General features: G+C 40.4%; 1 protein-coding gene across 1 annotated transcript in view; it reads right to left on the bottom strand.

The window, feature by feature from the left end:
• Positions 1 to 322: 322 nt before the first annotated feature.
• The window catches only part of FLT3 (fms related receptor tyrosine kinase 3), a 44,078-nt gene continuing 16,803 nt past the window's right edge, over positions 323 to 27,597 (bottom strand). Inside the window, exons 5-24 of the mRNA XM_015648419.3 lie at positions 26,349 to 26,466; positions 23,688 to 23,824; positions 22,949 to 23,088; positions 22,714 to 22,867; positions 19,058 to 19,223; positions 14,989 to 15,095; positions 13,662 to 13,773; positions 11,977 to 12,155; positions 10,617 to 10,729; positions 10,385 to 10,517; positions 10,191 to 10,295; positions 8,463 to 8,573; positions 6,423 to 6,576; positions 5,922 to 6,052; positions 5,415 to 5,539; positions 4,937 to 5,059; positions 4,204 to 4,315; positions 4,021 to 4,120; positions 2,591 to 2,696; positions 323 to 1,917 (exon numbers count right to left, since the gene is read on the bottom strand). Coding sequence (XP_015503905.1) covers positions 1,783 to 1,917; positions 2,591 to 2,696; positions 4,021 to 4,120; positions 4,204 to 4,315; positions 4,937 to 5,059; positions 5,415 to 5,539; positions 5,922 to 6,052; positions 6,423 to 6,576; positions 8,463 to 8,573; positions 10,191 to 10,295; positions 10,385 to 10,517; positions 10,617 to 10,729; positions 11,977 to 12,155; positions 13,662 to 13,773; positions 14,989 to 15,095; positions 19,058 to 19,223; positions 22,714 to 22,867; positions 22,949 to 23,088; positions 23,688 to 23,824; positions 26,349 to 26,466 — 2,561 coding nt within the window. The 3' untranslated portion in view covers positions 323 to 1,782. The remainder of the gene's footprint in view (positions 1,918 to 2,590; positions 2,697 to 4,020; positions 4,121 to 4,203; positions 4,316 to 4,936; positions 5,060 to 5,414; positions 5,540 to 5,921; positions 6,053 to 6,422; positions 6,577 to 8,462; positions 8,574 to 10,190; positions 10,296 to 10,384; positions 10,518 to 10,616; positions 10,730 to 11,976; positions 12,156 to 13,661; positions 13,774 to 14,988; positions 15,096 to 19,057; positions 19,224 to 22,713; positions 22,868 to 22,948; positions 23,089 to 23,687; positions 23,825 to 26,348; positions 26,467 to 27,597) is intronic.

Genomic DNA, 27,597 nt, shown 5'->3' with positions numbered 1-27,597 from the left:
TTTTCAAGTTTTGTGGATAAACATGTGACACAACTCCCTGGCATGTTTTTAAGTACATGGGATTCCCATCTGCTCCTCTTTGGGCCAAGTTCACATCTGCTACATTTCTAGGGCCAGCCAGGCTTGGAAGTGACTGGTTCAGCATTAGATTCCTCTGAATTTGAAGGTTGAAAACTCCTGTCTGCACAAGACACTCAACTTGCACTGTCCAGCCACTGCAGGCTGTGTGCTAACAGCCCTGGACAGTGACATCTTGCAGATGAACACTTTCAGACTGTTATGGGTATGTTAAAAATAATACACGATTTCCAGAGAATGCAGTGTTAAAATTTATTTCTGTTTTAATATCTCCAAACTGCTCTTCATCAGTTTGTATCTGATTAAAAAAAATCTGATGATTCATTGGTAATTATTAACAACATTAACAAAAATATACAAATCATTATCACTATATTGCAACATTATTTTCAGACAGTGTTAGTAAAGAGCAGCTCAATTTCTGTGATAGCATATTCCAAACAGTTATTAACTTATAAGACATGCCTCTGAAAAATCCTAACTGAAGTTAACTGAACCTTGTAAAATATAAAAGAGGAAAAAACTATTAATCAATATATTCTCATCTTGATCCACCGTGATATAGACGAATGTGTCCTATTAGTCATGATGAAAGTTGCATTTAGAAATTCCTAAATCTCATAATGAAAATAGCTGTGTTTTTAACTATACTGAAAACACATCAAGCCTATCTGGATATTTTCCTGGGAGTCAGTGAGAAAGTTAAAGAGACATGCTTTCATTTTAGTGCAGCAGTGTTCATACACCCCAGCTGAATTCTGTGGCTTTGAAGTGAAGATAGTACACTCCTAAATTACAGAACATAATTTCTTCAAAATGAAACATTTTTTTTTAAAATTTGCTATTGAAACACACAAAGCCCCATGAATGGAATTAGGTGTAACTTATCTGAAGTGAGACTTCCAACTGGAGGCTGCCATCTAGAGTCTGCCACCTGGATTTTCCTGACCAGGGAGGTAGAATGTATATCACTCCTCCTGGTTACTTTAGGTGCTTATTTTAGCTAGAAAGGAATCCCTCACTATGAGTGCCCATCTCTCATCAGCAGCTGCAGAATGTAGCCTGGCTGAGAAGAGGCCACATGAGTAACTAAATCTTGATAAAATGAACTCACCTGAACTGAACACCCATCAGCTGCTTCACAGCTCTCGAGATGTCCAGGGTAAGACAGTTACACTCAATCAAATAAGGAGCTCCTTGTGAAACAAGACTGATGGAACTGTAGATTGTGAACATCTAAAATTGGTGACTCCAATGGGTTTTTTTTCCAACATTCACTGACATCTGGAGATGAAGATGTGAATGGCACTTCTGGAAATCACACCAGCTGTCTTTAGCTGCGTAGTTGATGCTTGTAAACATTTATGAAAAAAATTGTGGGTATCTCTCATGTTTGCTTGCAATGTGGCAAAAACAGTATGAATTCAATACCTTGATTGGGCACTACTTACATAACACCAGGAAAAGAGATACTCAGTTGGAGAGAGGCAGCAAAAAACCCCCATCTTGATATAGATGTGTTTGCTGAATTCAAATAAATGAATTACACCTTCTTTCTTCTTCTCAAAAAGTCACATAAATATGGACTGGCCCACAAGAAATACAAACAGTGCAGGAATTGGTTACAATCTCTTTTCTTAGAGCTGATAAAAAACACCCTACACAGAGTTTATGACAATACTGAGACCAAATCCACAACCCAGATTATTTTTCAACCTGAGGGTCTTCATGCTGGAGCGCAGTTGGGGACAGCAAAGATTTCTCATCCCTGCTTACACTTGATTTAGTTTTGATGCTGGAATGGCGTGTTGCAATGTTTTTCTTCATATTATGATAAACCTAGAATTGGGAAGAAGAAATAAAAGTTGTCTTCTGTTATTATTTATTGTATTTGGAAAACTGCTCTTCTCCCCATGAAGCAGGCACTGAGAAATAGATTATCTAGTCCAGAATGGATACCCAAGTAGGAATTGGTAACTTGGAAAGGAATTGTTTATCCTCCATGAAGAGGAGATAAACATCTGGTATGGATAGAACAGGACTTCCTCAATAATAATAATAATCTTTATTATTTTGACCTCTGAGAACAACATACAACATTCTATCTGCGAGGACATGGCATGATGATCCCTCATGTGACCCTCTGGCCCATGCTCAGCTCCCCTCCCATGGCAGCTATCAGCATCACCAAAGCTGACTGCACTGGCTGCAGCACAAGGGAATCCTGTTCCCTCAGCACAGGCTGAAAGACTTCAGCTCTGCAGAGACCTAGTGCAGGCAGCGGGAGGGAGGAAGGAAATCCTCATCAGGAAGGCCAGGATTCCTTCTGATGGCAGGAAAGTATGCCCCAAGCTCTTATATAGATCCATGGCCAATGTATGTATAACAGAGTTGTGTACTTCAGTCAGGAGTCTGTCCCTCAGCTCATTGTGATCTGTGGAGCTGCATATAAACCCCACAAAAACCCAAAACCAGACACTGTTCACATGTTCATCTTCCTGTGTTTACTTACTGCTCCTTCTGCCTCAGCCAGCTGACAGGCCAGAGAGGAAACCAGGCAAGAAAAAGAGGGTCTTTTCCTGGAGTCAAGGGCCCAACAGGACTGCATCATGGCATAGCTGCAGAAGCAAAGACATGGCACAGAAAACATGCTAGCTCTTGGACTCTCTGTGACTACATGGAGTTGCAGGACTTGAATGGGGAATCATGGAGATCTGAATGGTTTTATAGAAAGAGGCCTGAATTACAGTGTTGCATCAGAGGAAAAGAAGCAGAAAGATAAGGAAAAAAGGTGAAATGATCTTACAGTGACTTGATCAGAATCCTTAGTAAAATCTTCATTGTGGTAGGACACGTAATGGCATGACTTTTTTTTCTGTCTTCCATAGAAAAAATGTTAGGAAGACAAAGCCTGTCTGTCACTGGGGCTAAACCTGCTTCTTGTGGACTGTGTAGTCTTATGTAAACTTTTCACAGCAAGTCTTTTAATGTAATTTGATATCACATTTCTTTTCTGAAATGTAAACACTGCCTTAGAAATAGTTTAACTTCATCAGGCATCAGTGCAGCACCTGACTGCTGAAGTCCCTTACAAAGTTACTGGGACAATAGGGTCCCTGATATTTAACCCCCCACAGCCATCTTTCATGGATCAATCTGTCGTATTCCCTGTAGTTTTAATGCCATTTCAGACTTTATGTGGTGAGGATAAGAGCAGTGCAGTGTCACAGCAAGGCACTCTGTCCCTAGAGCATCTATGAAACGCCTGCCAGAATTGCTCAGCCAACCCAAAGTCCTTCCCTTTCCTCCATGTTCCAGACCTCATAATTCTCCGTCACCTTCTCTTCTCTTGTTCCCTGGGGGCCACCTCTAGGCAGTGTCCACCCAGACACAGAGGGAAAATAATGTGAAAATAATGAAAATAATGTGCTGAGAGCACAGAATTAGTTTCCCCACAACTCTTCCTTAGAAGGGTATTTATCTAAGAGGATCCCTAGACACCTGGGACTGAAACAAACTTGTTTAAGCTGGTAAAGCTCGATTGAAAAAAGAAAGTTTAGGAAAGGACCCACCAAAAATTTAGTCAATATGGGAAAACAGCTTTTTGGGGGAAAAAATAAAAGGAAGGAAAAAAGAGAAAAAACAAAAGGAAAAAAAAGGGGGAAAACCTGTAGTGAGAGAATAAGAAGTTCCCTGGGGAAAGAGGGCACAACTAAATAAATACAATGAATTAGTCCTGTCAAATACACATTTAGTGTTGATAATTTCTGCTTTAGAACAAAATGAACAGGATCAGGCAGCCTTTGTTAGATTTAGAGGAAGATCTCATGTTTTGCAACTAATTTTGGGTAAGATATAGTGTACAATAAATAAAAGGTCATTCAGACAGTGACTTAGTAAGTATAAATTCTCATGCTGTGCATCACTTGTAAATACACTTACACATCTTTTGTAGCATAGTATGGTTGGTCCATTTTAAATCCACTTTGTATTAATTTGTAGAAATTTGTGTCAACCTGAATACCAGGGTAAGGATTTACACCTGTGGAAATGGTTGGAGAATATGTGTTAATTCAGAAGCTGCCAAAACCAAACCCCTCTCTTTTGTACCATTGCAAAACATACCCAAGGAGAATATTTCCCACAGCAGTATCCCATACGACCAGACATCACTCTTCATCGTGTATGTCCTCTCAAACAAGCTTTCTGGAGCCATCCATTTGACTGGCAATCGAGCCTGTGCAGACAGGGGGATGGAGGCCAGGTCATGCTGTGACACAGGCTGTGACACAGTCTTTCTAGGTGACTCACTGTGCTTCTCAATACCAACATGATCGATTCAGGTTTGCTGTGTGCAAAGCTGTGTCTCTGTCAATGGTCCCTGGACATTCCCATTGCAGGGAGAAACAGACACTTCTAAAGAGCCAATTCATCTCATCCATTTTAGATGACTATTTAAGGAAGAGATGAGCTCAGTCCTGGAAGAGCCACCTTCCTTCTTCTGACTTCAAGCGAAGAGTGGCCCAGATGGAGATGTCCACACTGTACTTCTTCATAAAGCCAGAGGATCTGGTACACCCACACACATATGCTGTTGTCCTACACTGTTATTGCCCATAACAGTAAACAACTCCCAGTGCTTCCATAGATGGGTGTTTTAGAAGAAGCATGGGTACCATTTCATTTACAGAACCAGCTTGATTAGTTTAATTATAATCTAAGAATTTGTTTTTGCCTAGGGCAGGAAAAACTGAGATTTCTGCATTGCCCACACAGATACGCACAAATTTAAAACTTTTCTTTAGTTTCTTTGAATTCTTACAATGGTGTGAAAACCAGAGAGCCCTCATGAACTTACACTGCCCCTGACAATGTAGTTGGAGTCGTTCATTACATCTCTGGCAAGGCCAAAATCACATATTTTCACCACTTTCCCATGGGTCACCAGTATGTTCCGGGCAGCGAGGTCTCTGTGAATGCACTTAGAAGGAAAAGAAGGATTAACCCTTTACAGCATTTGGTATCAGAGGTGGACAATCCCTTACTCTCTGAGCTGGCACCTCCTTCCACTTAAATAGTTTGGTGAATGGCCAAGCTGGACACTCCCTGGTTGCTGGTGGCAAAGAGGCAGGGCCAGACCGAGCACAAATGTGTGAGCAGTTGTTTCTTACTCAGGGTGCTGCCTAAAAGTGCAACCCTGTCTTCGCTGTTAAGCCAGGGAAGGAGGTATAGTTCAAGCTCGCCACTGAGTGGCTCTGTTCTTCAACCTGTCTTTTATAGACTGACCTATTTTTAGCATCTTTTCTATCTGAAAACTTTGCTACCCTTCACCATACCGATTTGGACTCAAGAAATTCCATTCCTTTGGCAACTTGATAAGAGAAGCAAAGAAGGTCTTCAAAAGTGAGCACATTAAAATCCTCTTCTTCATCCACCTGTGTGCTTGCATCCTTAATTTTATCTGCACAAAATAACCAAAAGTATCAGTTTTCCATGGACTTCCTCACTCTCTGATTAATTCTGCTGACTGCTGTAAGGATTTTCACATGCTCCTACCAAAAGCAACATCACAAAGAGTGTCCACCTTTTTTATCCTTCACTCAGGTACAAAATAAAGGCTAGTATTTCCTTATTCAAATACTATGTATAGCATGAGCAGAAACATAAGCCTCTGATCTTAAATGTTGCTGAATCCTCCTCCAGCAAAATTCCTGCCAGGACTGAAGAGAAATGTATGATAGAAAGAGGCCTCTTTTGTCATGGAATCTAGGCTAGTCATATCAATAACACAATAAATACAAAATTTACAGCATTTCTGAAGATATAATCAATGAATCTCTTACCTGCCTCAGAAAACAGCACGATCCCATCTGACACTGGTGTCAAATTTATGTTTTGACTTCTTTGCATCATTTCAAATTCATCCTCTCTGCACAGAGTTGTGTTCACACCATACTTCAGGTGAGTCTCCATCCTGCAGCAAGCAACACATTTTCAAAGGTTTCACACAGTGTATCACATAATCTTCTACACATGAACTCTTTTGCAGTGAAAAACATGAACAGTTACTACTACTAAAAATACAGACTCAGACATGACTCTTCTCAAAACTGGAAAGAGAAACAAGGGATTGTTTGTCTTCTACAGTCTCCATAAGGAGAATCAAATCTCACAAGTAATCAAATCTCACAATAAGCAATCCTCCCAAGGCATTGCTTATTAAAGTATATGAAGGCACATTCTCAATAATTCAATGATTTCACCAGTGTACAGCACAGGCAAGAATGCAGATTAAAAAGCAATAGCAGTTTTTAAAATTATCAAACTGTTACTAAATTCTTTACCTAGAGTTTTGGTCCTGGTGGATGTTGTGGTAAAAGCTGAAGTTTTGCTGCTTAAAGATATCTGTCAGTGTCCAGTGAAACTTTTCTCTCTTGCTCCTTAAGTAGTTCAGAAGGTCACCATAGCAACAGTATTCAAATATCAAGTAGATTGGTCCTGAAATAGTTGGAAATGTAAATGTCTGCTGCTATTTATAGCACTCTCCCCATTAAAGTCCTAATGCTGCTTCGTTTTCTCTCAGGATTAATCTGCATTAAAAACATCCCAAGAATCTTCCATTCCCAGGTAGATAAGCTGTACTGATGGGCATGTAATGAGAATTTGTTTACTGACTATAATGTCCCTTGGAAAGTCTATGTAACTTTGTCCTTGCAGTGCATCTCTCAAACTTGTATTGAAAATCCCTATAGAAACACAAAAATCCTTTCCCATCCCAATGGCAGTGGGAAAGACAATACAGGCTATAAAGATGCAACATATTTTCTAAACCATGCAGGGTTCAAGCAAAAGATGACCCCTGCTAATTATCTGGATGGTGTGAATTTGTATCCTTTGACTACATCCTTCTGTCTATCTGTGCAACCTTCATGCTCTGGAAACATCCTTTTGTTTTTCCCCAAGAAGACCACCTGAAACCCAAGAGTTCTTGCTGAGGGGACCTAAAGAAGGGAAACCCCTTGCAAGGGAAGGTGTTTGAGTAGAGCACTGGTCAGGACACTTTCTTAAGAAAGGAAAAATACATCCAGTTCCTGACCCAGGCAGGCTTGGATAAAAGCCATGACCAGCCAGCAGGAGCTCAGAGTGGTCACACGTCACCCTGCAAAGCCTCACACTGCCACCACCACTTCTGGTTCAGAAAGGCTGGCCATGAATCTGTGGACATTTCAGCCAGAAGGCCACTGTCAAGCAAGGTAGGGCGTGCTGGAAAAAGCTGTAAAGTCTCCCAGAGAATGGATGGATGGGAAAGTCTTGAGAACCATGTAAATGCTTCTGAAAATGGCACTTGGATAAGGCTGGGAGTGTCCCTGCCCTATCCTATCAGACTAAGCAGGTCTTCCCTGCAGCTCTCCTGCCCACACCATCACATCCTGCCCACTGTTCCAGAAGGCAGTAGCAGCCTGCATAGTTTTAAATCAGCTAAAGCCACTACGAAAAATCTATTTCTCGGTTTTTCTCCTACCCCTCACGTCTGTGCCTGACAATATTGTCACTGATGTAAACTGAGGAAACAAAAGTTAACTATTCTGCTTGGTTTTTCTGACTAAATAAATCACCATGCTGGAAAATCTGTCAAGTTTTTCAGTGTCAGGTGTTACAGTTCATGATACAGATCTACACTGGGTGAAACCCTGGCATTTCCCCAAGCTGATCTATTTTCTGGCCTCTCTTCAGCCATTCTTGTTCACCATTGGGCTGGCCAGAGAAACAGTTCTTGGGACAAGAATAGCTGTGTTAAATTGCCTCAATGATAACATGAGTCACATAATAATTAATCAGTGATATTATCTCGATACTTTCATCTTAGCCCACCTTTGCTTATTTTTTTCATTCTTCAGTTTTGTTTTTACACTTGGTCCTTTAGAACCTTGTCTCTCTTTCCATTATTTACTTCTCTAATTTTTAATTTTGTGTCCCTCCTACCCCTGTTATTTTTCAGTGTCTTTTGTTTCCTATCTTTTAGCCATTTTTATCTATTCATTGGTGAGCCACAAGAATAAAAAAACCCCAAAATTATAATTTTCTATGTGAACATAATCATGTGTATACAAATGTCCTTGACACCAAATAAGTTTTTCCTTTTCACTTATAAATTGGCTCATGCCAGTGCCATCACCACCGTAACAGGAAATCCTATTCTACAGAGGGACTGTTGTATCACTTCCCGCCAGCATAATTAGAAACAACCCTTTTCTGTACACATGCATGACCTTAAATTTGCTTTCAGTTCATCTTCATCTCATTTTGGGCCAGCACAGAACAGCAAAATTAGTCCCTGTTATTCTGGTGGTTTTAATCGGTACTTTTCCACAATTTCAATTTACCTGATACAGTACAAGCTCCTAGTAGGTTCACAATATTTTCATGGCTTCCAATGTGAGTCATCATTTTCAGCTCAGACATTAGAGCATCTTTTTCTGACACATCAGGTTTTTCTGTAAAAGTAATAACATAGATCTGAAAATCTCCAGCAAAGAAATGAAAATTTAAATGGTTGTGATGCTTTTCACATGCAAATCTTCATTTCAAATTCATTGGACTGACAGTACATTTGGGAACATCCTGAAGAAACCTTTCCAAAGTTTAAAAAGATTCAGTCAAAGGTGGAAACTAAATTTGTATGTGAGTGCGTATCATTTGAAAGCTTGGGAAAGTAGTCATTAAATGTCAACATTTGTCATTCTGGGGCTGGCAAGGAATGACAGCAATATATTAAAGTGTTCCCAAGCACAGAAAAAATGGCAGTCAAGCCTGTTGAAGAGAAATGTTAAGAGAGAGAAATGGCAGCCATATGGCACACAACCAGCTGCAATCCAATAGCTGAGGCGGCCACCCTGTGTTTCAGTAATAGCTTCAGTCTTGTTTTTCCACACATTTGGTGCTCACAATTTCAGTGAAATGGGTATGTGAACCAAAATGATCAAGTTGAGCTTCCACAAAGACAACAATCACAAAGGAGTGGACCAAGGGATATAAAATTGATGCATATGTGGAAATGGGGGATGAAAACCTGAATGGCAGTGCTGGCAGGAAGGGGCTGTGTGGGCACACGGGTGGGCAGGGTGCTGGTATCAGTGTGAAGCTCATTTCAGTATATATCAAAAGGTGGGTGAGGTGGATACCAGTCTCTTTTCCCAAGTAACAAGTCAGAGGATGAGAGGAAACAACTTCAGTTTGTGCCGGGGGAGGATTAGATTTGATATTCAGAAAAAAGTTTCTTCACCAGAAGGGTTGTCAAGCACTGGAGCAGGCTGCCCAGGGAAGTGGTTGAGGCACCATCCCTGAATGTTATTTAAAAGATGTGTAGATGTGTCACTGAGGGACATGGTGTAGTGGTGGACTTGACAGTGATGGCTAACATTGGACTCAGTGATCCTAGGGATCTTTTCCAGTGTAAACTACTCTGACATTCTGTGAACAGGGTTGTGATTAGTTGGGACACAGGGAGGCAGCCCTCCTCTGCTTGCTGCCAGGGAGGCTTGATCCTGGGCATGGCTGTTATGAGGAGTCAAGACAACTTGGAGAGAAGCCAGACCATACCAGAAATGAGTATTCAAGGTTTAGAAGCCTAATTCATAAGGAGGGATGGAAAGAAACAGTTTTGTATCATCATCAAGAAAAAAAAAACTACAGGAAATTGTGCTGGAAGTTTTGGAAACAAGCTAGCTCACAGCAGGCAAAGGGCTTGCCACAGCTAGACAGCACTACAAGAAAAAGAGGTTTTACACCAAAAGTCATATTCGCCAATATAACCAGTAGGCTAATCTGCACTGGGGATTTACATTTCTCCTCTTCAGAGGCTCCGTACTTCCCCACACAACACAGACCTTCTGTAGTGCGTATGCAACCTGCTGAGGAATGAAGGCACTTCAGCAATACCTTTCCAAACTGAAACAGGGTTTTGAAAGCACTTTGAAAGGATTTTGAAGCCAAGCATTTGTGAGGTGTAAGTGCTGAAAGATTTTTATATAAGGGGGATTTCTAATGCCTCTTCTACTTTGGAGATACTAGAATACATCACTGCTTGTGGAAGGCACCAGAGTTTACCATACCTTTTAGCATTTTGACTGCAACCTGGACTGAATCTCCTGCCTTGTTAATTCCATAAGCTGTTGCGTTCACTACTTTCCCAAAGGCCCCAGAACCAAGGACCTGTCCTACAAGACACAAAATGTCAGTATTATTTACTGCTGGTACAGCACAGACTACTGCCCCAATATTGGGATTTACCTTATGGATTGCTCACCAAATTCCAGATTTTCCCTGGGAAACTCCCATTTTATATCATATTCAAATTCTCTGAAGTCAATGTAGATGTATTCATTATCTGATGGCCCTATCATCTGTATCATTTGCCACTGGCTTTCATATTTGAATTGCTTTGGAAGATAAAAAACACACAATGAAATAAGTCCTAGAGAAGAAACAGCCTGGCAGGAACAAAAGAAGGACGGTCAGGTATTTACATTAGCTTTTACCTTTTTGTATTTAAGAAAAATGAATACAAACACAAAAGCCATCAAGAGGAGAAAAAATCCAACGGAGACATAGAATGCAGCATTATCCAGGGGGGAAGAAACAGCTCCTGCAACTTTAAAAGACACATATTACTACCCACTGAAACAGAGTTTGTGTGTACAGCTAAAGATGTAAGGAGAGCCCACGGTCAGTCTGCAGCCCTCTCACACCCGAGCCTCCTCAGCATGGGGAGTGAGATGCAGCCATATGCAAAGCAAGATGGGCAGTAGGCATTAAATTCTGGGTAATTCTGACATCTGTTTTCATTAAAAAAGAAAAAGAAAAAAAAGAGAGAGAGCTATATCTATGAATGAACCTAAGTGCATGGAGGTGTTGCTGTGAACCTTGGATTAAATTTTGTAAGCATAAACAGGAATAAGGTGGTGAGTGGTAAATGAGCATGCAAGCATGAGACTTACCCTCATATTTTGGTTGTTTCTAAAAGCCTAAGTATTATGATTACTTTCTATTCTAATTTCAACTTGAATGCTCAAACTCTGACATGTGGTCACAGCTTCTGTCTGCTGTAGTCAAAAGCACCAATCTACTTGTTCATCATGACAAAGGAAATCCCTGTACTGCAAATACCTGCGTGTTTAGAAACAATTCCTGTCACCACAACATATTCCCTCTAGCTGAAATGTTTTTCCCTATGGAATACATTTGGTGTTACAAGTACAAAATGAAAATAATCACACTGACTTTCTGGTTCAACAAGGAAATAATCTGTCATTCCCTTGACAAGAAGAGAGACTACATAACCAGGACTTAACCTTCTGTCACCTGCCTACAGCAGTGAAGGTCTCTTTCCCACTACTGCTTTCCAGACAGGGATTGACCCTTCAGTGGGCTCAGTAATGATCTTGCTTGGGTGTGCAATGACCTCTCTGTGGTGAGGAGAGCTCCCATGGGCATTTCTGGCAGCACCACAGGGGCCTACAGGAAAGTAGCAATAGATAGCACATGCCACCAGCTACCCAAAGTGCTTTTAGCTCTTGCCAAAGATGATTCTTCCAGATTTCCTGTAGGGATGACTAAGGTAAAATAAGAACTCAGCCCCAAACATTGGCATGGCTCAATCCCTCACTTCCTATTTGTTTCTGTTTATTTTAATGAGAGAGGCCTCTGCTTTGGGCCTAGAGAAAAGAGAAATGTGTGTCCCATTCACCCACGATTTCTGATACGGTGTACATACAGAACTTGTGTTTTACCTGCAGTGTCATTGCACCATCAGCCATTTAGCCAGACAAAAAATATTGTAGGTTCTACCATGTCAGCTTTAGTTGAGAAAGCCTGTGCTAAAACACTGGCTTGTGGTACCTGACAGGTTAATGAAACTCTTTTCACAGGCTGAACCAGCTGAATTGTTTGCACAGCACTCCACTGAGTAGGTTGTTGCTGTCTCCTTTACATGTAAAGTACTGCTTGAAATCCATGACCCCAGGGATCTCCTCTCAGGCAAGAAGTTCTGAATTCCCTCTGTGATCTCCTCTGAGCAGCTGAAAAAGGAAGCAGACCAGTTTTGATTTTTAGCTTGCAGTGACATTTGCCAGGGGAGAAGGTGGGAAGTTTTAAAACATGTCTTATGTTTGTGTTGGAAGAGAAGAAGGGAAGTGGCTTGTGTTTTGTCAACGATAGAGTGAGACTTCTGGTCACTTACCAGTCTAATTTTTGGTGGCAGGGTTAGCAGGGACTGAGCTCCTTCCTACACTGGGCACACCCCCCCCTCCACCACTGCCTTGGCAGGGGACTTGCACCCCCTGAACTCCGGAACCTCCATCGATTTCACAACTGAAACAACACCCTCTGCCCTGTACCTCATCTATTCCCACTGCTTTCATACTTGCCTCAAACATTCAAACCACTGAGCAGCTGCAAATGAGCCACTGCTAATATTATAAATGCAATATGAACCCAGAGTAGAAGTTCTAACTCCTTTCCCTGAAGCAGCCATGAAGTTTCTCTCACTCATGGTGGACAGCCTCCATCCACCCAGATGGAGAGTATTAATGACTTATTTAAGGCCTGAAAAAAAGAACTTTACACTTGAGGGAAAGGAGGTCCACATAGATAATTCTGACTTCTAGCTTTCAGCTTACTGTCTAATTTACTCTCCACATAAATAAATGAGGAAATAAGAAATAAATTAAATTTATTAAGCTTCTACATTTGTAAGTTCCTCAGAAAAGATATGTCACAGCGTTTTCTTTCCAGAAAGACTATTTAAGGAGTATTTTACACCTAGTAGCTGCATGTTTATTTTCCCCTCTTCCATTCCTGCACAAACAGATTGATATAAGGAAGCCTTTTAAGAGGTATGGATAAGAAAATTGTCTAGGTATTTTTTATCTCTAGCTAAAATAAATATTGAAGAGTTTATCCACAATCTTACAGAGGAAAATTTGACTTAGTAGTTTTCTGCACCATGGGATGATTAGTTTCTTGGCATATCTAAAATAAAAACTGCAGAGTTCACAAACCAGGTCAAAGCTGTTTCACCATTTTTAAAAAATTTTAGAGCCTGACTCATTGCCCTAAATAAATAGAGGAAATGGGGAGACTCTAACTAACTTTACTGGAAATACTCTCACTGACTTTAGTGGCTTTGGTGACAGATCACCGTAGCAGGTCTTTTAACCAAAGCTTAACCAATTAATCAAGCCTGTATTAACTAATGCATTCCCTGAATCCCTATAACTTTGATAGGCTAAGAGAAAAACTTAGATTTAACTTTGTTACCACCTAAATGTTGATATAAATCCAGGGGGATCTATTTTGGTGTTAAGAGCCTGAGATACATATCTTTATAGACTTCATTTGATGTCAATAAAAAAGAGGAAACCTTTCCCTAATTTTGGTGATCTAATTCCCCTGGAGTAGGGCAACCTACTAACACACTAGTTAAGTGTGCGTTTTAGAGTTAGTTTCTTACAGGCTGGTCTTCATTCAATCAAGGATAGCTCAGATAGTCTTTGCAATGAATAAAAGGAAAGAAAGTTATTTACTTGGATGAATTCAGTTCAAGACAATTTCTCCAAACCCAGGATGAGGCAGGATAACCTTCAGCAACACAGGAGATCTGCTTGAACAACAGCTGCATCCTTATTTCAGGCTTTCCTGCAATAAGACAACGCAAGGCTTAAGGACATGGCTCAGTGGTCCCATATTTGGGAGTGCTGGGTTAATTGCTGGATTCTATTATTTCAAAGATCTTTTTCAACCTAATCAGTTCCATGATTCTGTAAGACAATTTCTGCCAGAACTTCAAGTGACAAAACCTGTACACTTATGTGGCAATGCTGTATCTGCTGAGACCGAGGTCTGCTTCTGTTTTCAAAATAAAAACCCCCATGTCACAGTGAGAGCTGGGTGTAGCTCACACTCCTCCTCCTTCCTTGGTTTTGTGGATGGCAGTGTGGCAAGGCAAGGGGAGCAGCCACTTCTGTGTATGGGCACAGCCAGACCAAAACAATGGCAGAGCCAAAATTAGAAGTTTTGACTTCTGCTTTTCTAACTCGGGCTAAGCAGCTGGCCCTAGGACTACCCTGGCACTGAGGTTCTGGGTGTCCAGCTCATACAAAAGTGCACAGAAGATCCTTGCATAAATTATGTATCACCAATGAAGCCCCCAGACCTGGAGCAAGGGAGAGATGCTGCAGCCATGTGGCAGAGCTGAGATAACTGGGAGCATTGGCCATGACCATGCCTGTGTGTGAACTGTGGGCAAGGGTGTGTGAGCATTGAGCCCAAACACACAAGTTACACACCAGAGGGTCTCCACACTAACTACATTAACTCATAAATACCGTTAGGGAAACATTTCATAAACATGGCATAGAAAGCTAATTCTTAATGGGGATAAGGGTTTCCCCCCAACTTTGTATCTCATGTGGTTTCTGCAGCAGCCATGTATGTTCCAGCTTTGTAGAGATAGAATGGAGTTACTGTATTTTACTGAGTTCCTAGGCTTGTAATTTTCTTAAGAAACATTAATCTTCTCAGTATGCAGCTGGTTCCTCATATTCTGTTTATGGTAGACTAAAGGGAAGAAAAAAATCAATAACTTTCTCCTCACTTCTCTGTTCTCTATCCTTAACAAGAAATACAACCCACAAGCATGCAGGGTCTTTCCCTAACCCAGTACCTGGATTTCAGCAGTGTGATGCAGTGTGAAGAAAATCATGTTTTTGCCTTTTGATCCTCCATTTTTAACAATAAATCCATGTAAATGAAATAGGGAATACCAGTGGAAAAAATTTGTAATAGCTCCATTTATACCAGTGACAAAATCTCAGACCTTTCCAAATCTTCAGCTATAGTTTTGTTACTTACTTCTCACATACAGAGTGAATTTTTTTGTTACAACTGTATCATCATTTTCAGCATAAAATATATATATCCCAGACTGGTGCTGATGGTCGCAGAACTTTGATGAAATGCTGTGGAACAAAGTCAAAAAAAGGAAAAGGACAAAATATTGACTTGAGAAGTATTTCAAATGCAGTCAAAACTCATATATAGATTTTAAACAATTCTGCATCTTCTCATGAAGAATACAAAGGAAATTATTTTTTGCTTAGAGAATATAAATCTCAGAATCTAACTGCCCTGGTGAGAGGATATTTTTTTCCCCTGCAGTACTGATTTAATTCTGCATTTTTTTCTCTCACTGTTCCTGGAGTGCACACAGGCTGTCAAGCTGTTATTTTGTTACTAATTCATTGGAAGAAAAGACACACCCAGGCACATCTGCTAAGCCTGGCAAAGGATCATTCTTCTCTCTGAGGAACTTTGAAGGGAGCTTCTAGCTCTTGGAAGGCTGTGTTAGGACACAACAATGACAAGGAGGAGCATAAGAGACAAACCTCTCCAAATGGAAAGGTCTCATATAGACTCAGGAATGAGATCATCATCATAAGTTCATTGTCATGAGATGAAACACCAACCCTCAAGGTATTTCTGCAGGAGGAAGACCAGCCTTCTACTAATTCCTGTGGCCTTTGTGCCAGAGGATGGCAGAAAACCAAGACCCAAACCATGCAGGAGACAGCTTGTGACAATGGAGACAGCCAGGAGGGCCTCTAGCAAGTCTCTGGGCAGAAACCAACAGCAGAGAGCTGCAGAGACTTAAAGATTCATGCCTGACCATCCTGTTGAGTCACTGGTTTTTGGGACACGGGATGAGGCAGGGAGAAGGGAGTATTATGGCCATTTTACAGTGATGGTATCCTTATTTCTGTGTTTTCAACTTGGTTATTGCAGTCAGGACAATTGTCAGCTTTGAACAGTAGATAATGGAGTTCATCAGCATTAGAAAAGCAACTTAAGAAAATCTCTCTTAGGTATAGTTGCTGACAACTTAAGGATAGATGTTTTTGCTGACAACTCAGTGGTGAACATGTTGTAGGTCCCCAACTCTGTTTTAGTGATAAAGGGAAGCAGAGACATCAGAGAGTTTGAAGAAGGAATGACAAAAACCAACCCAGACATCCCATATCAGCAATATACAAAGTAGGAGAAAGCAGTAATGAGATCAATCTAGAGAACTAAAATTGGGATATTTCTCCTTAAGCAAGATACATACAAAGGCACCAAGTACCACCTCGAAATTTGAAACCAGGAAAACTCCCCTTGAAGCCACTGGCAATTTTGTCTTTTGACTAGGGCCACACTTTCATATAGTTATTGACTTTTGAATGTCTTCATCTGAAATGGCCTTAACGATGTCTCCGAACTCATGGATTATTAAAGCCAGAACCCTTTTAAGCTGCCTCAAAAAAGATACTGAAGACAGGGAAAAAAAGGACCAAACCAAAACTAATTAGTTACTTTTGAAATCCCAGGTTGGAAGGATTATATCCTAATGAAACAATCAGAAAAAAAAATAAAAAATTAAAACCTTATCTTCAATACCTGAAAATGTAAGGGGATGTGAGCTAAGTATTATAAATTTAACAAAGGACACTGTGTGTATGAAAAGTCATTAGCTCTTAGGGGGGAAGTGAAAATGAGCAGTGTGCTGAAACAGATAGCCCACAAAAGCAAAGAGAAAATGGAAAATCTGAAGGAATGTCTGAAAATATACTCTAGGTGTAGTGACAGGAGAGATAGATTGTTGGGTTTTGAAATGAAAACCTAAAGAAAAGTACAGAGCTAATTATTAAAATTTAATATGATCTTTAGTCTGAAGGAATTGTTTTTACAAGAAACTGGCAGAAATTAAAAAAAAAAATAAAAACAGGAAATGAAAAAGGATATGAAAGGAACAAAATAGAAGTGCTGGGAGACTAGAATCAACTAGAATTTGCAAAGTGAGACTCACAATGTGCTTAGATATGTGATGACCTTTTTTGTGTTGCTTTTTTTTCTGTTTTAAAATTGCATTGAAATCTGCAGGGCTACAGCTTGCAGGCAGAATGTCCTGACCTCCCTACCCCTTGCTGCTTCTGGGTGCTTCAAACTGAATGAAATATGTACCCCTACTCTTTGTCCTCAGGTGAGACATGTCTATCCAATGCTTGTATTCAGCCAAAATTGGATTGTCTGTACAAAAGAGATGAGGGATGTCTGTACAAAAGACTGTACTTGTCAGATGAAATAATCAGCAAATTCAAGTGTTTTTCTTGCTATTTTATTTTTCTGTAAAATAAATAGGATGCAAATAAATGCAAAGAATAACTGCTCAAAATAAACATGAAAAATCCTATTTGTCCAACAGCACTGTCAGACAAATGGCAGAGTTATCTGCTGGAAGCAGCCACCAGCAATGCTTGGTGGCTGTGGCCATGGCTGTGGCTGAGCCAGCCTGGACACAGAGCTCCAGGGACAGAAGCTGGCCTTTTCCCCATCCAGCAGGTGGTGATCAGCACTCAGCAACTGCTGCTTCTCTGCTGTGATGGCTCTGAAGTGACTCATAAATCCCAGGCCAGCAATTGCACCTTACTGACTCATGACAGCTGCCTAAACTATTTCGAAAGTTCTCAATGTTATTATTGTTGGCACGGTCTGTAGCACCTAATTCTTGTCTGGATTGTATTTACACCCACTGCCAATCATCCAAGCAAAACTGAGTCCTGCTGGTTCAAGCAGTGAGGAGAGGTCTGTATCAGCTGCAAAGCAAATCAATTCTGTGTTATCAGCTGGAGGGAGGTGCCTATTGGACAAGGATGAGCAAATGCTCGTGGCTGTCCCCTGAGACCTCATTTCCAAAATCAGTCTTGTCACAAAGCACAGTTCTGCCAAGCCCACGTCAGGCATTGCAGATTAGTCACCAACACCCACCCAGTGCTATCAAAGTTTGCTGACAGCCCTCACTTTATCAGCAGCGACAGAGTTCCTGTGGCCACTGCCAGGAGATGACAATTTGCTAACCTGAACTGAGCTGTCTCTGAACTTCACTGAGGTCTGGCTCTAACACATCATCTGATGCAGATGAAAAGGCCAGTCTATTGCAAGGGTAACTTAACAAGCTAGTGGATAAAATCAAAGGTACCAAATGTACTATGGAAAGAAATCACAAAAAGTGAAATCAAGGCTTTGACACAGCTTTATGCAGATGATGACTGGTTTTAAGAGTATGAGAAAAAGTCAGAGCAGCTGCATTAGCTCCTGCTTGCAGCCTATTCACTTTTAACATAAAAACTTGGAAAGAACAACTTGGCTTTATTTTCACTGAGGTGAGTAAAAGCTGTTACCTGCAAAGCCATGGGACTACTTTGAAAGAAACCCTGAAGGAAATTAGATAATGTTATCAAGAAATTAGAGAGCCTAGGGAATGGAGAAAACATTAGCCTTAAACAGGATTCATGCCAGAAGTCCATTGTAGGAAATAACAGAAAAGGTAGATAACTAACAGGTTTATTCAAAACATGTTTTGCTGCAGCAGCGGAAGAATCCATGACCTGGGTAACGAGCAGAACAGCATGTTTCTGTGACACAGGCACAGGCCAGCAACCCTAGCAGAGGTCTGGGAACTGCAGCACCCTGGACTTGGTCTGAGCTGCTTGAAAGACACTGGGAACATCATCAACAACAGGATGAGAAAATGAGAACGTGCAGAACCTGTGATCCAGAATGAAAACTGCAACAGATCTGTAACTCAGAAATTATGTTAGAGGGAAGGAGGAATGGCAAGATGCATATAAAATAAAGGGTTGCTGGATGCATAACTTAGTAAAGGGTTTATTCTACACAGAGAATGAAGTGATTCTACAAGTTATCTGTAAACAATTATTGAAAGCCAAAATTATATTTGAGCGTATTTTGTTAACACAGTCTCACCATACGGCCCATTCATATTTTAAAAACACAAAGAGAGTACAAAATATCTACAGTAAATTGTTCAAATGAGATATAAAGAGGAAACATTATTATATTAAATTATTACAAAATATTAAAATACCTGCGTCCATCCACACTGTAACTTTGCACACATGGAAACATTTTTTTGGAAAATAGCCACATGCATCTAACTGGAGGATATGCTGTAAAGTTAACTTCAAAGCAAAACTCTTCCTCACCAATTTCAAAATCTTCTTTAGAGTCAGTTATATTTATAAATCCCTTTTCTGGAGAAAAGAAATGAAAGAAAAGGTGTATTAGAAAGGCTGGACTTTAATGAAGACATTTTAACATCTGTATGTTTTCCATTTTGGCTATCTCAAGCAAAAACCATGATACTTCATGAAAGGTATACTGTTAAAATAAGATAATGCTTCAAAACAGGATTGAAATATTGTCACTGTGTTCAGTTGCAGACAGATGATTTGATCCTGACAAAGTTGTGTATTTGGTCAGACCAGAGCACTTCCAAAATGGTCTGATATTTCTCTTCAGTTTAACCTACAGAACCACAGGGCCAATAATGTCATTAAGTTGGTTTAGTTTGGGTGTGTATTCCAGGTGTTAACAGCTGCAATTCCTGGCTTTCTTTCTACAGGAACAAAACCAGGTGGCACCACCATCATAATCAGTAGTTCTTTCTCCTTTCCTGAAATAAGCTGAAGATTTTGCAAGTGAGTCCTGTGGCTTATTTCTCCATTTAAATTAAACGTATTTAATGCAAGATGACAGCAACATGGAAAAATGTTTTGAAGAGGTTCATGAAGCATGTGCTGCTGGTATTTTCCCTGCTAGGGTGGGATTTGTTTTACACAGTGGAGATGTCCAAAGTTCTGTGATCCACCTAAGCTACTTGTTTGGACCTCTGATAAACTCAGTGGGATGAAAAAGACATATTCAGATGTATTCCACCCTAAAGCAGAAGATAACAAAGATGTACTCAGCTGATTCTGGAAATACTGTTTCTTGGCACTGACTGCTGAAAGAACCAAAGTCACTGCTGGGACAGGATGTCTCATGGCTTGGAATGAATCCTGCCCAAAGAGACTGAACAGCAGACATGTGGTGGAGGAGGCTGTCCTAAAGACACCAGTGGTGCTAGGATCAACTCTGTAAAGATCACAGAACCATATACACTGGAAGATATATGTAGTCAAACTCCTGTCCAGAGCAGGTCCAGCTAGATGAGGTTGTTCAGAGCCATGTCCTGTTTGGTTTGGGTGTCTCTGAGGGCTGCAAAACCTCTGAAAAACCTGTGGTGGTGTTAAATTAGCTACATGGTGAAAAAAACACACCATAAAAATGTTGCTGGACCTGTTTTTTCCTTTTGAGTGTTTTTCTTCTGATTGTAACCCTATATTCTGCTTGGCATGTTTTATCTGTCTTAGCCTACTTACTACCTGGAAACTCACATAAAAACCACAAACATTTCAGTATTTCAAAACAAGAAACTATTGCTTTCATGACTGCTCTCTTATTTTTGGTATTAAAAGCTTATTGATTTTATACATGGAGTCTTCATCTTTTGGCCCTCATCTTTTGCCTCATCCTTCCAGGCAGAATACTGTCTCTGAGTGTACTGTTAACAACACAACCAGCCAAGAGTAAAGGTTTTCTCCAGAGAGCAAGTAAAGACCTTGGAGCAATGTATGCCATTTCTCTGGAAAACAACTGAGAAAAAAAGTAGTTTCTATATTGGAGGCAAAAGAAAATGACACATTATTTCTTGGTTTAAGATTTTTGGCAGGTTTAAGTGTATTTTTGACTATTTACACTTAGCAATGACAAAGAGGTGAGATGAAACTCTCGAGACCAAACAAGTCTCTATGTTCCTCATGTTTCTTTATTTTTTGCTTTTAATATAACGTGCTGCAAAATAACTTACGTAGTCCTAAAGTAAGATTTCATAGTGTTGTTAAAGTAAGATTTCATAGTTGTTTGGTGGAAACTGAATATAAGATCTGCAATAACAAAGAGCCTTGCAGCTGTTGTTGGCATGATCTCTGCTGTGCTTTGAAGTGGCCTAACCACCCTGCCTGACCCGAAGGTCACACAAAATGGGATAAATTGGTAAGGTATCAATTACCAAAGAGCAAAGCAAAGCTGTCTGGCTGCAAGGCATTATTAGAGATTCAAAGAACACCCATCCATACAGCTATGGTAGCCAGGCTCCCCAGGCAATGGAGTGTATGCCAACCAAATCAGTTTTCTCTTGGTTGAGTTACACCATGATGATTCCCAATGAAGCTACAGGCATTGAATCATGCACAATAATGGTTTAAAGGTGGGACGCTGATTGTTTCAGAAACTGCTACCCTAAGACATGGGCAACCAAGTGAAATCTGTATCTGTATCACTGCTGAAATGGAATCAGCATTGTCAGCGTAAATTCATGCCCACAGTGATTGTTATCAGCACATTAGGCTAAATGCTGGGATCAGAAGCACAGGATATTCCTGTAGAACCTTGGAGAGAGAAGCACAGCTGATAGCTTGGTATGTCAACATCAGCCACTTTAATCCACCATGTAAGTAAACAAATACATTTTTTCATCACAAAGACAGTGAACCCTTAGAAGTTTTGTTGGCATTAGGGGTGTTAAGGAGGGCACAGACAATCAATAAAGTTCGGTGCATTGCAGTGAAAAATATACCCTGGTCAGAAGCACAGCCTTCCAGGGACAGTGACTCAAATGTTCTCTCTGACTGTCAGCCATGCTCACACCTGATAGTTCACAGATCCAAGAAGCCACTATTTCTGACCTATGCACAGCTAGGTCAGAAAGGTCATAAAAAAAGAGGATCTTTCCCTACCCCTACAGTACACCCTCACCTCTATGTTCCTGTTTACTAAGGAGATGTGTGCAGAGAAAATGCACAGGTATTGTACTCAGTTATTGTAAATGACAAGAGAACTTCCCGCTCAGTGGTAGGCAGAAGCTGAAAAGAGGATATCACACAGGGAAAGTAATTTCTGTAGTGACTGAGGTAAGTATTCTCACTTCCTACCATTCCTAGCCTAGGTATCGTAAACCCTGAGAGCAACTACATCTAAGGTCAAACATATGATGACTGCTTCAGAGAGCCTTGGTTTTCAGATCTAGAAGCTCCATCTCCAGGCACATAATCATTAAATTACACCCCTTACCTACTCCAGCAGTGTGGTCCTACCTACAGCTTTCCTTTTTATGCCTTATTTCCAGACCAAGGCCTATTTGTCTATTGTTTCCACCTAAGAAACAAAGATTGCAGTTAAGACTGCACTCAAGTAAATTCAACACTGCTGGCTTTTAAATCAGCATGTTGCTTAAGCAGAATGAGATTTGCTTTTTAAATTTACGACTCTGTGGCACACTGGCTGAGAGTCACCAACATATGAGATGAATCCCAGCCTGTGTTTCTGGGAGATCCCATTGAAACAATCATACAGACTGCATCTGTGAACAGTGCCATTTCATTTCACTTCTAAAAGTACTGTCTTTTAAAGGGAATTATTTGAAAAGCAATATAAAGAAAAGGTTAATTGTATTCAGGTACCAGAATGACTCAGTTCAGATTAATCTTTTGGCTCTCCTGGACTGCTTGTAAGTGCAAACAGACTTCTTCCTTAGCAAGGGAGCTATAAACATACACTGCATATCTGCAAGTAAAGAACAAATACATGGAAAACAAAACAAAACAACTGAGAGACAAAATTAACACCAAGGACTGGAATTACCTAGAACTGTGATCAAAGCAGTTTGATTCAGATGAGCAGTAGAAGAACAGGTGTAATGTCCGCTGTCATTTCTTTCTGCTGCTGGAGCAAACACATGCTGGATCCGAATTGCTGAGAAGTTTGCTTGATATTCTAATCCTTCAGAGTAGTAGCCCTGGTTTTTAACAGAGATTCACATTTAATCAGTTGATAGTGCCCAGTACAACGAATTTTAAAATATGTCCTGTCTTTTTACCTGATCAACTTCTCTGTTTTCAAAAGATAGTTGTATTCTGAATTTATAATTACGGTGAACAGCTCTGCATCTGATCAGCAATGGTTCCCCAACCTTAAGTAGTAGTTCAGGTAAAGGTGCTGCTTGTCTTTCATTTAAATCTACAAAACCAAAACATAGACATTGAAAAAACAATCACTTTGCCTGGAAAATGCTCAGTTAAATCAACATTTCTTCTGCTAATGCTGTATAGATATTAATTTTTATATTGTCATGGTAATTAGCATAATCATTAAATTAGTAACCTTCATGGATTTAGATCACTCCAAACAAATTTGGTCATGATTCATGAGACACCTCCAGGGCACAATGCAGCATAGAGCTTAGCTCAGGGTGTGTTTTTGTAAAAAAACAGGCAAGCAAACCTGATTGCATGTATTAGTTAATAATTATATATAAATATATATGTTGGACAACACTTTGGAGAGCTTTTCCACGCACACAGTCCTAAAAGCATGAACAAAAAGTCAATACAAGTATATCAAATGTAGAAAGGCAAGAAGTTTTTACAGAAACCACAAAGAGCTATTGGAACTAGGTCATATTAAACATGTGACAGAGCAATCATATTCACTGTTAGCTTTATTGCAGTGATTAAAAGCAGGTAGCTTAGACCAGAAATCATGCTCATATGGGCAGTGCAACTAAATTTAGCAGCAGGACTGAGCTCACATGCAAGTAAACCTTAGAGGGAAGTTACCTATTGTGAAGAGGCTGGTGCATTCTCTGCCCAGGACATTAACTGCACAGCACCATATGTAAGTTTGAAATAATTCATGTTGCACCATCTGGTTGCCATCTATTTCTCCAGTTTCTTCATGCCTTTTATAAGGGCAACTGCAATTACAACCATAATTATTCATTGACTCATTTGGTTAACCTCAAGCAAATAAATCTGATAAATCCCCAAACCATGAGAATATGCAAACAATAGTGGGAAAACTGGATCTCACATATTGAATAAAAAGGAACTAGGAAAGGTGAAGATAAGAAAACAAAAATGTCACAGCCTAGGCATAAATGTGGGCTGAAATGACCTGAATATGCTTAAACTGTTTCTTAGACAAGTAATGACATGATAAAAATCCAGAAAATAGTGAAATCATAGAGGCTGAGCTTTCACACCACATCTCTGATTTCCCAGTGGTGGGAGGCGCTGCAAATCCAGAGGCTATTATGAGATCCAGACCCCAAAATTGCCATGCTGCAGAGAAAGATAATATTACCTCTGTTAATAGAGTGAGTTTATACATTAATAGAATTGGAAACATTATTTAGCTCACAAAATCATGATCCCTTCTCAGCTCTAATGCTCCTGGTGAAGCGCCCAGTGACTGGAAAAAGGGAAACATTGCATCATTTAAAAAAGGTAGAAAGGAAGACCATGGGAACTGCCAAACTGTCAGCCCCACCTCTGTGCCTGGGATGAACAGACCCTCCTAGAAGTTCTGCTAAGACACAGGGAAGCTATTTGGCTTCACCATGGGCAATCCTGCCCGATCAGCCTAGTGGTCTCTTGTGATGCAGTGACAATATCAGTGGACAAGGGAATGGTAACAGATGCCATCTGTCTGGATTTCTGTAAAAAAATGGACATCTTCCCCCCCAGCATCCTTCTCTCTAAACTGGAGAGGTACAGATTGGATGGGTAGGCTGTTTGGGGAATGAGACTTTGGTTGGATGGATGGTTGCATTCAGAGAGCAGTGGTCAATGTCTCAGTGTCCAGTTGGCCCTCAGAGACAAGCGAGGCCCCTCAGGGCTCTGTACTGGGATCAGGACAAAAGTCTTCATCAATGACAGAGACAGTGGGGAGCTTACAGATGGCTCCAAGCTGTGTGGTACACATGTGGCACACATGAGAGATGGGATAGCATCCAGGGGGACCTGGAAAAGTTCAAGAGGTGGGTGGGAAATTTTTCCTATGGGGAAAAAGGTTTCCCATGAACATGTTGAACACAAAGTTCAACAAAGCCAAGCACAAGGCGCTGGCACCTGTGTCAAGGCAATCCCTGGTATCAATCCAGGCTGGGGCATGAACAGACCTTGGGCAGCCCTGCTGAGAAGGACTTGGGAGAACTGGTAGATGAAAAGTTGGACTTGATTCAGCCATGTACACTTCCAGCCCCCAAAAATAATCATATTCTCAGCTGCATCAACAGAAGTGAGGCCAACAGGTAAAGGGAGGAGATTCTGCCCCCCTACTCCATTATCATGAGACCCCACCTAGAGGATTGCATCCAGTTCTGGGGCCTTCAACATATGAAAGATGTGGCCATACTGCAGAGAGTCCAGAGGAGGCCACAAAGAAGTTCTGAGGGCTGGAGCACGTCTCCTGTGGAGACAGCAGGGATTGATCAGCCTGGAGAAGTGAAGGCTCTGGGAAGACATTACAGCTGCTGTTCAGTAATTAAAGAGGGTTTATCAGTGAGATCTGGATAAACTTGTAGGAGGGCCTGTTACCATAGGACAAGGGGTAATGATTTTAAACTGAAAGAGGAAAAATTTAGACTAGACATAAGGAGTATGGTTTTTATATTATGAGGATGGAGAAACACCGACACAGGTTGCCAGAGAGGTGGCAAATGCCCCATGCTTGGAAACATTCAAGGTCAAGGCTCTGAGAAGCCTGATCTTGTTGAAGATGTACCTGCCTATCGTAGTGCACTTAGACTTAAAAATGAGTTTTAAATGTCCACTTTCCAATCCAAAGTGTTCTATGACTGCAAGATTCAAATTTAAAAACAATGTGAAAAACTAGAGGGAAACAAGATGCCTTTGATTTGCTCTTGTGACATCAAAATATAAATCCGGAATAACATTTCTAAATCCAAGAGCCGACAATTTCCAAAAGAGCACAGCTGTCAAAATTTCTAGGAAAAATGTGTTGTAGCATTCCAAAAGTGTATCACATGGACATAAGTTTTCAACCAGCAGTGGGTGTGCCAACCAGCAGGGCCCATCTCCAAAAATTCTGAGTCAAAAGCTCTTCTTCAGTTATCTCCCCAGCTCAGTAGGTACACTAAGCAGTGTGGAATTGTAGAATCATTAAGGTTGGAGAAGACCTCTAAGATTATTGAGTCCAACCATCAACCTAACTCTGCCATGTTCACCACTAAATCAGGTCTCCAAGTGCCAGGTTACATATTTTTTCAACACTTCCAGGGATGGTGACTCAATTGCTTCCTTTGGCAGCCTGTTCCAGTGCTTAGCAACCCTTTTAGTGAATAAATTTTTCCTAATATACAATCTAAACCTCCCCGTCACATCTTGAGGTCATTTCTTTTCACCCTGTCACTTTTTCTTCAGAAGATGGCAAACTTATAGTCTAGAGATTCAACATGCATATAAACATACACATACCTCTTTTCAGGTGTTTTGCAGAATATCCATTCCACAGAGGCCTGGGGGTAGCTCTCAGATATGCACTCGATAGAATCTGATTTTTCCCTTTTCCTGAAATAGGGTTTGGCTGGTTTTTCTGATAAAAATCATGCAAATGTTTAAGAAAGCTGAAATAATTTTGAAACACTGTTTTGCTCATTTTGTAGTACATAAAGTTACAGAGCTGTGATTTGTTTCAGGAGTTTCAGTACTGAGGGAACAGAAAATGATTTAGCCCTGGGCGTATTGTGGGTTGGTTTCATGAGCCTTTCAGCCTTGATTGCTAAATGCACAGCTTCCCTGTACCAGAGGCCTGCCTCTATGTGTCAAGGGATTATCCTGAGACTGATACTGAAAGGTGTTAATTTGCTGTGGTTGCTATTCATTTCACTGGACAGGAGCACCTGTGATTTTGAAATCACATCCTAAGCCAGTCCTTTGCTGGAGTATCTGTTGAGACTACAAAATCTGTACACAAAATGGGGTTTGCTCAGTCAGATCAGATACTTAATGCAGACAGAAGGGGTGATAATGACTTCTGATAACCAGCAAACTTCTCTACCCTGCGTCTGTAACCCAGAGGGAAATGATTTGTAGACAATTTCCAGAAACCTGAACCTCTCAGGCACAGACCTGGACTAGGAACAAAATATTTAATGTATAAAAACTACTAAAGTTTTGACTCAGAATGAAAAGCACTGAGTCCCGTTTTAAGTCATCTTTCAATGAAATTGCAGCTGCCACATGTAAAAGTGGCATTTTCCTCAGTCATACTTCCGTTGCAGGCAAGGTGATGTGCTAAGGTGAAAGTAATACTCATGGCTTTGTAATTTCTTTCTTCATTTATATCTTATAGAATAGGCCAAGAGGTTTTCTTTACCTACAGAGATTCACATCCAAATTGAAGGATTCATATCTAGCCTGAAGCGTTTTATAAGAAATGTAATTATGGCATTAAATTCACACGAGCAAAGAGAAAGCAATCCAAGCAATTGATATGGAAAAGACCTTTACTGACATTGTTTCAAACTATTCTTGCTTGCACATGTAATAACACTTTTTACCTCTAAAGCCTAATTGATATAGAGATGGCAATTCTTAATGAAAAGTTTAATACCTTGTCCCCTCAATGAAGCTGTTAAAATTATAATTGAGGTATGCAGTAAGTTTCCAAATTAAAAAAGGGAGATTAGAGGTGACTTTTCTGACACCAGAGAGAGAAAAAAAA

Source organism: Parus major, chromosome 1, assembly GCF_001522545.3.
Source record: "Parus major isolate Abel chromosome 1, Parus_major1.1, whole genome shotgun sequence".
NCBI classification, from domain to species: Eukaryota; Metazoa; Chordata; class Aves; order Passeriformes; family Paridae; genus Parus; species Parus major.
This window is presented reverse-complemented; position numbering and strand designations above follow the sequence as displayed.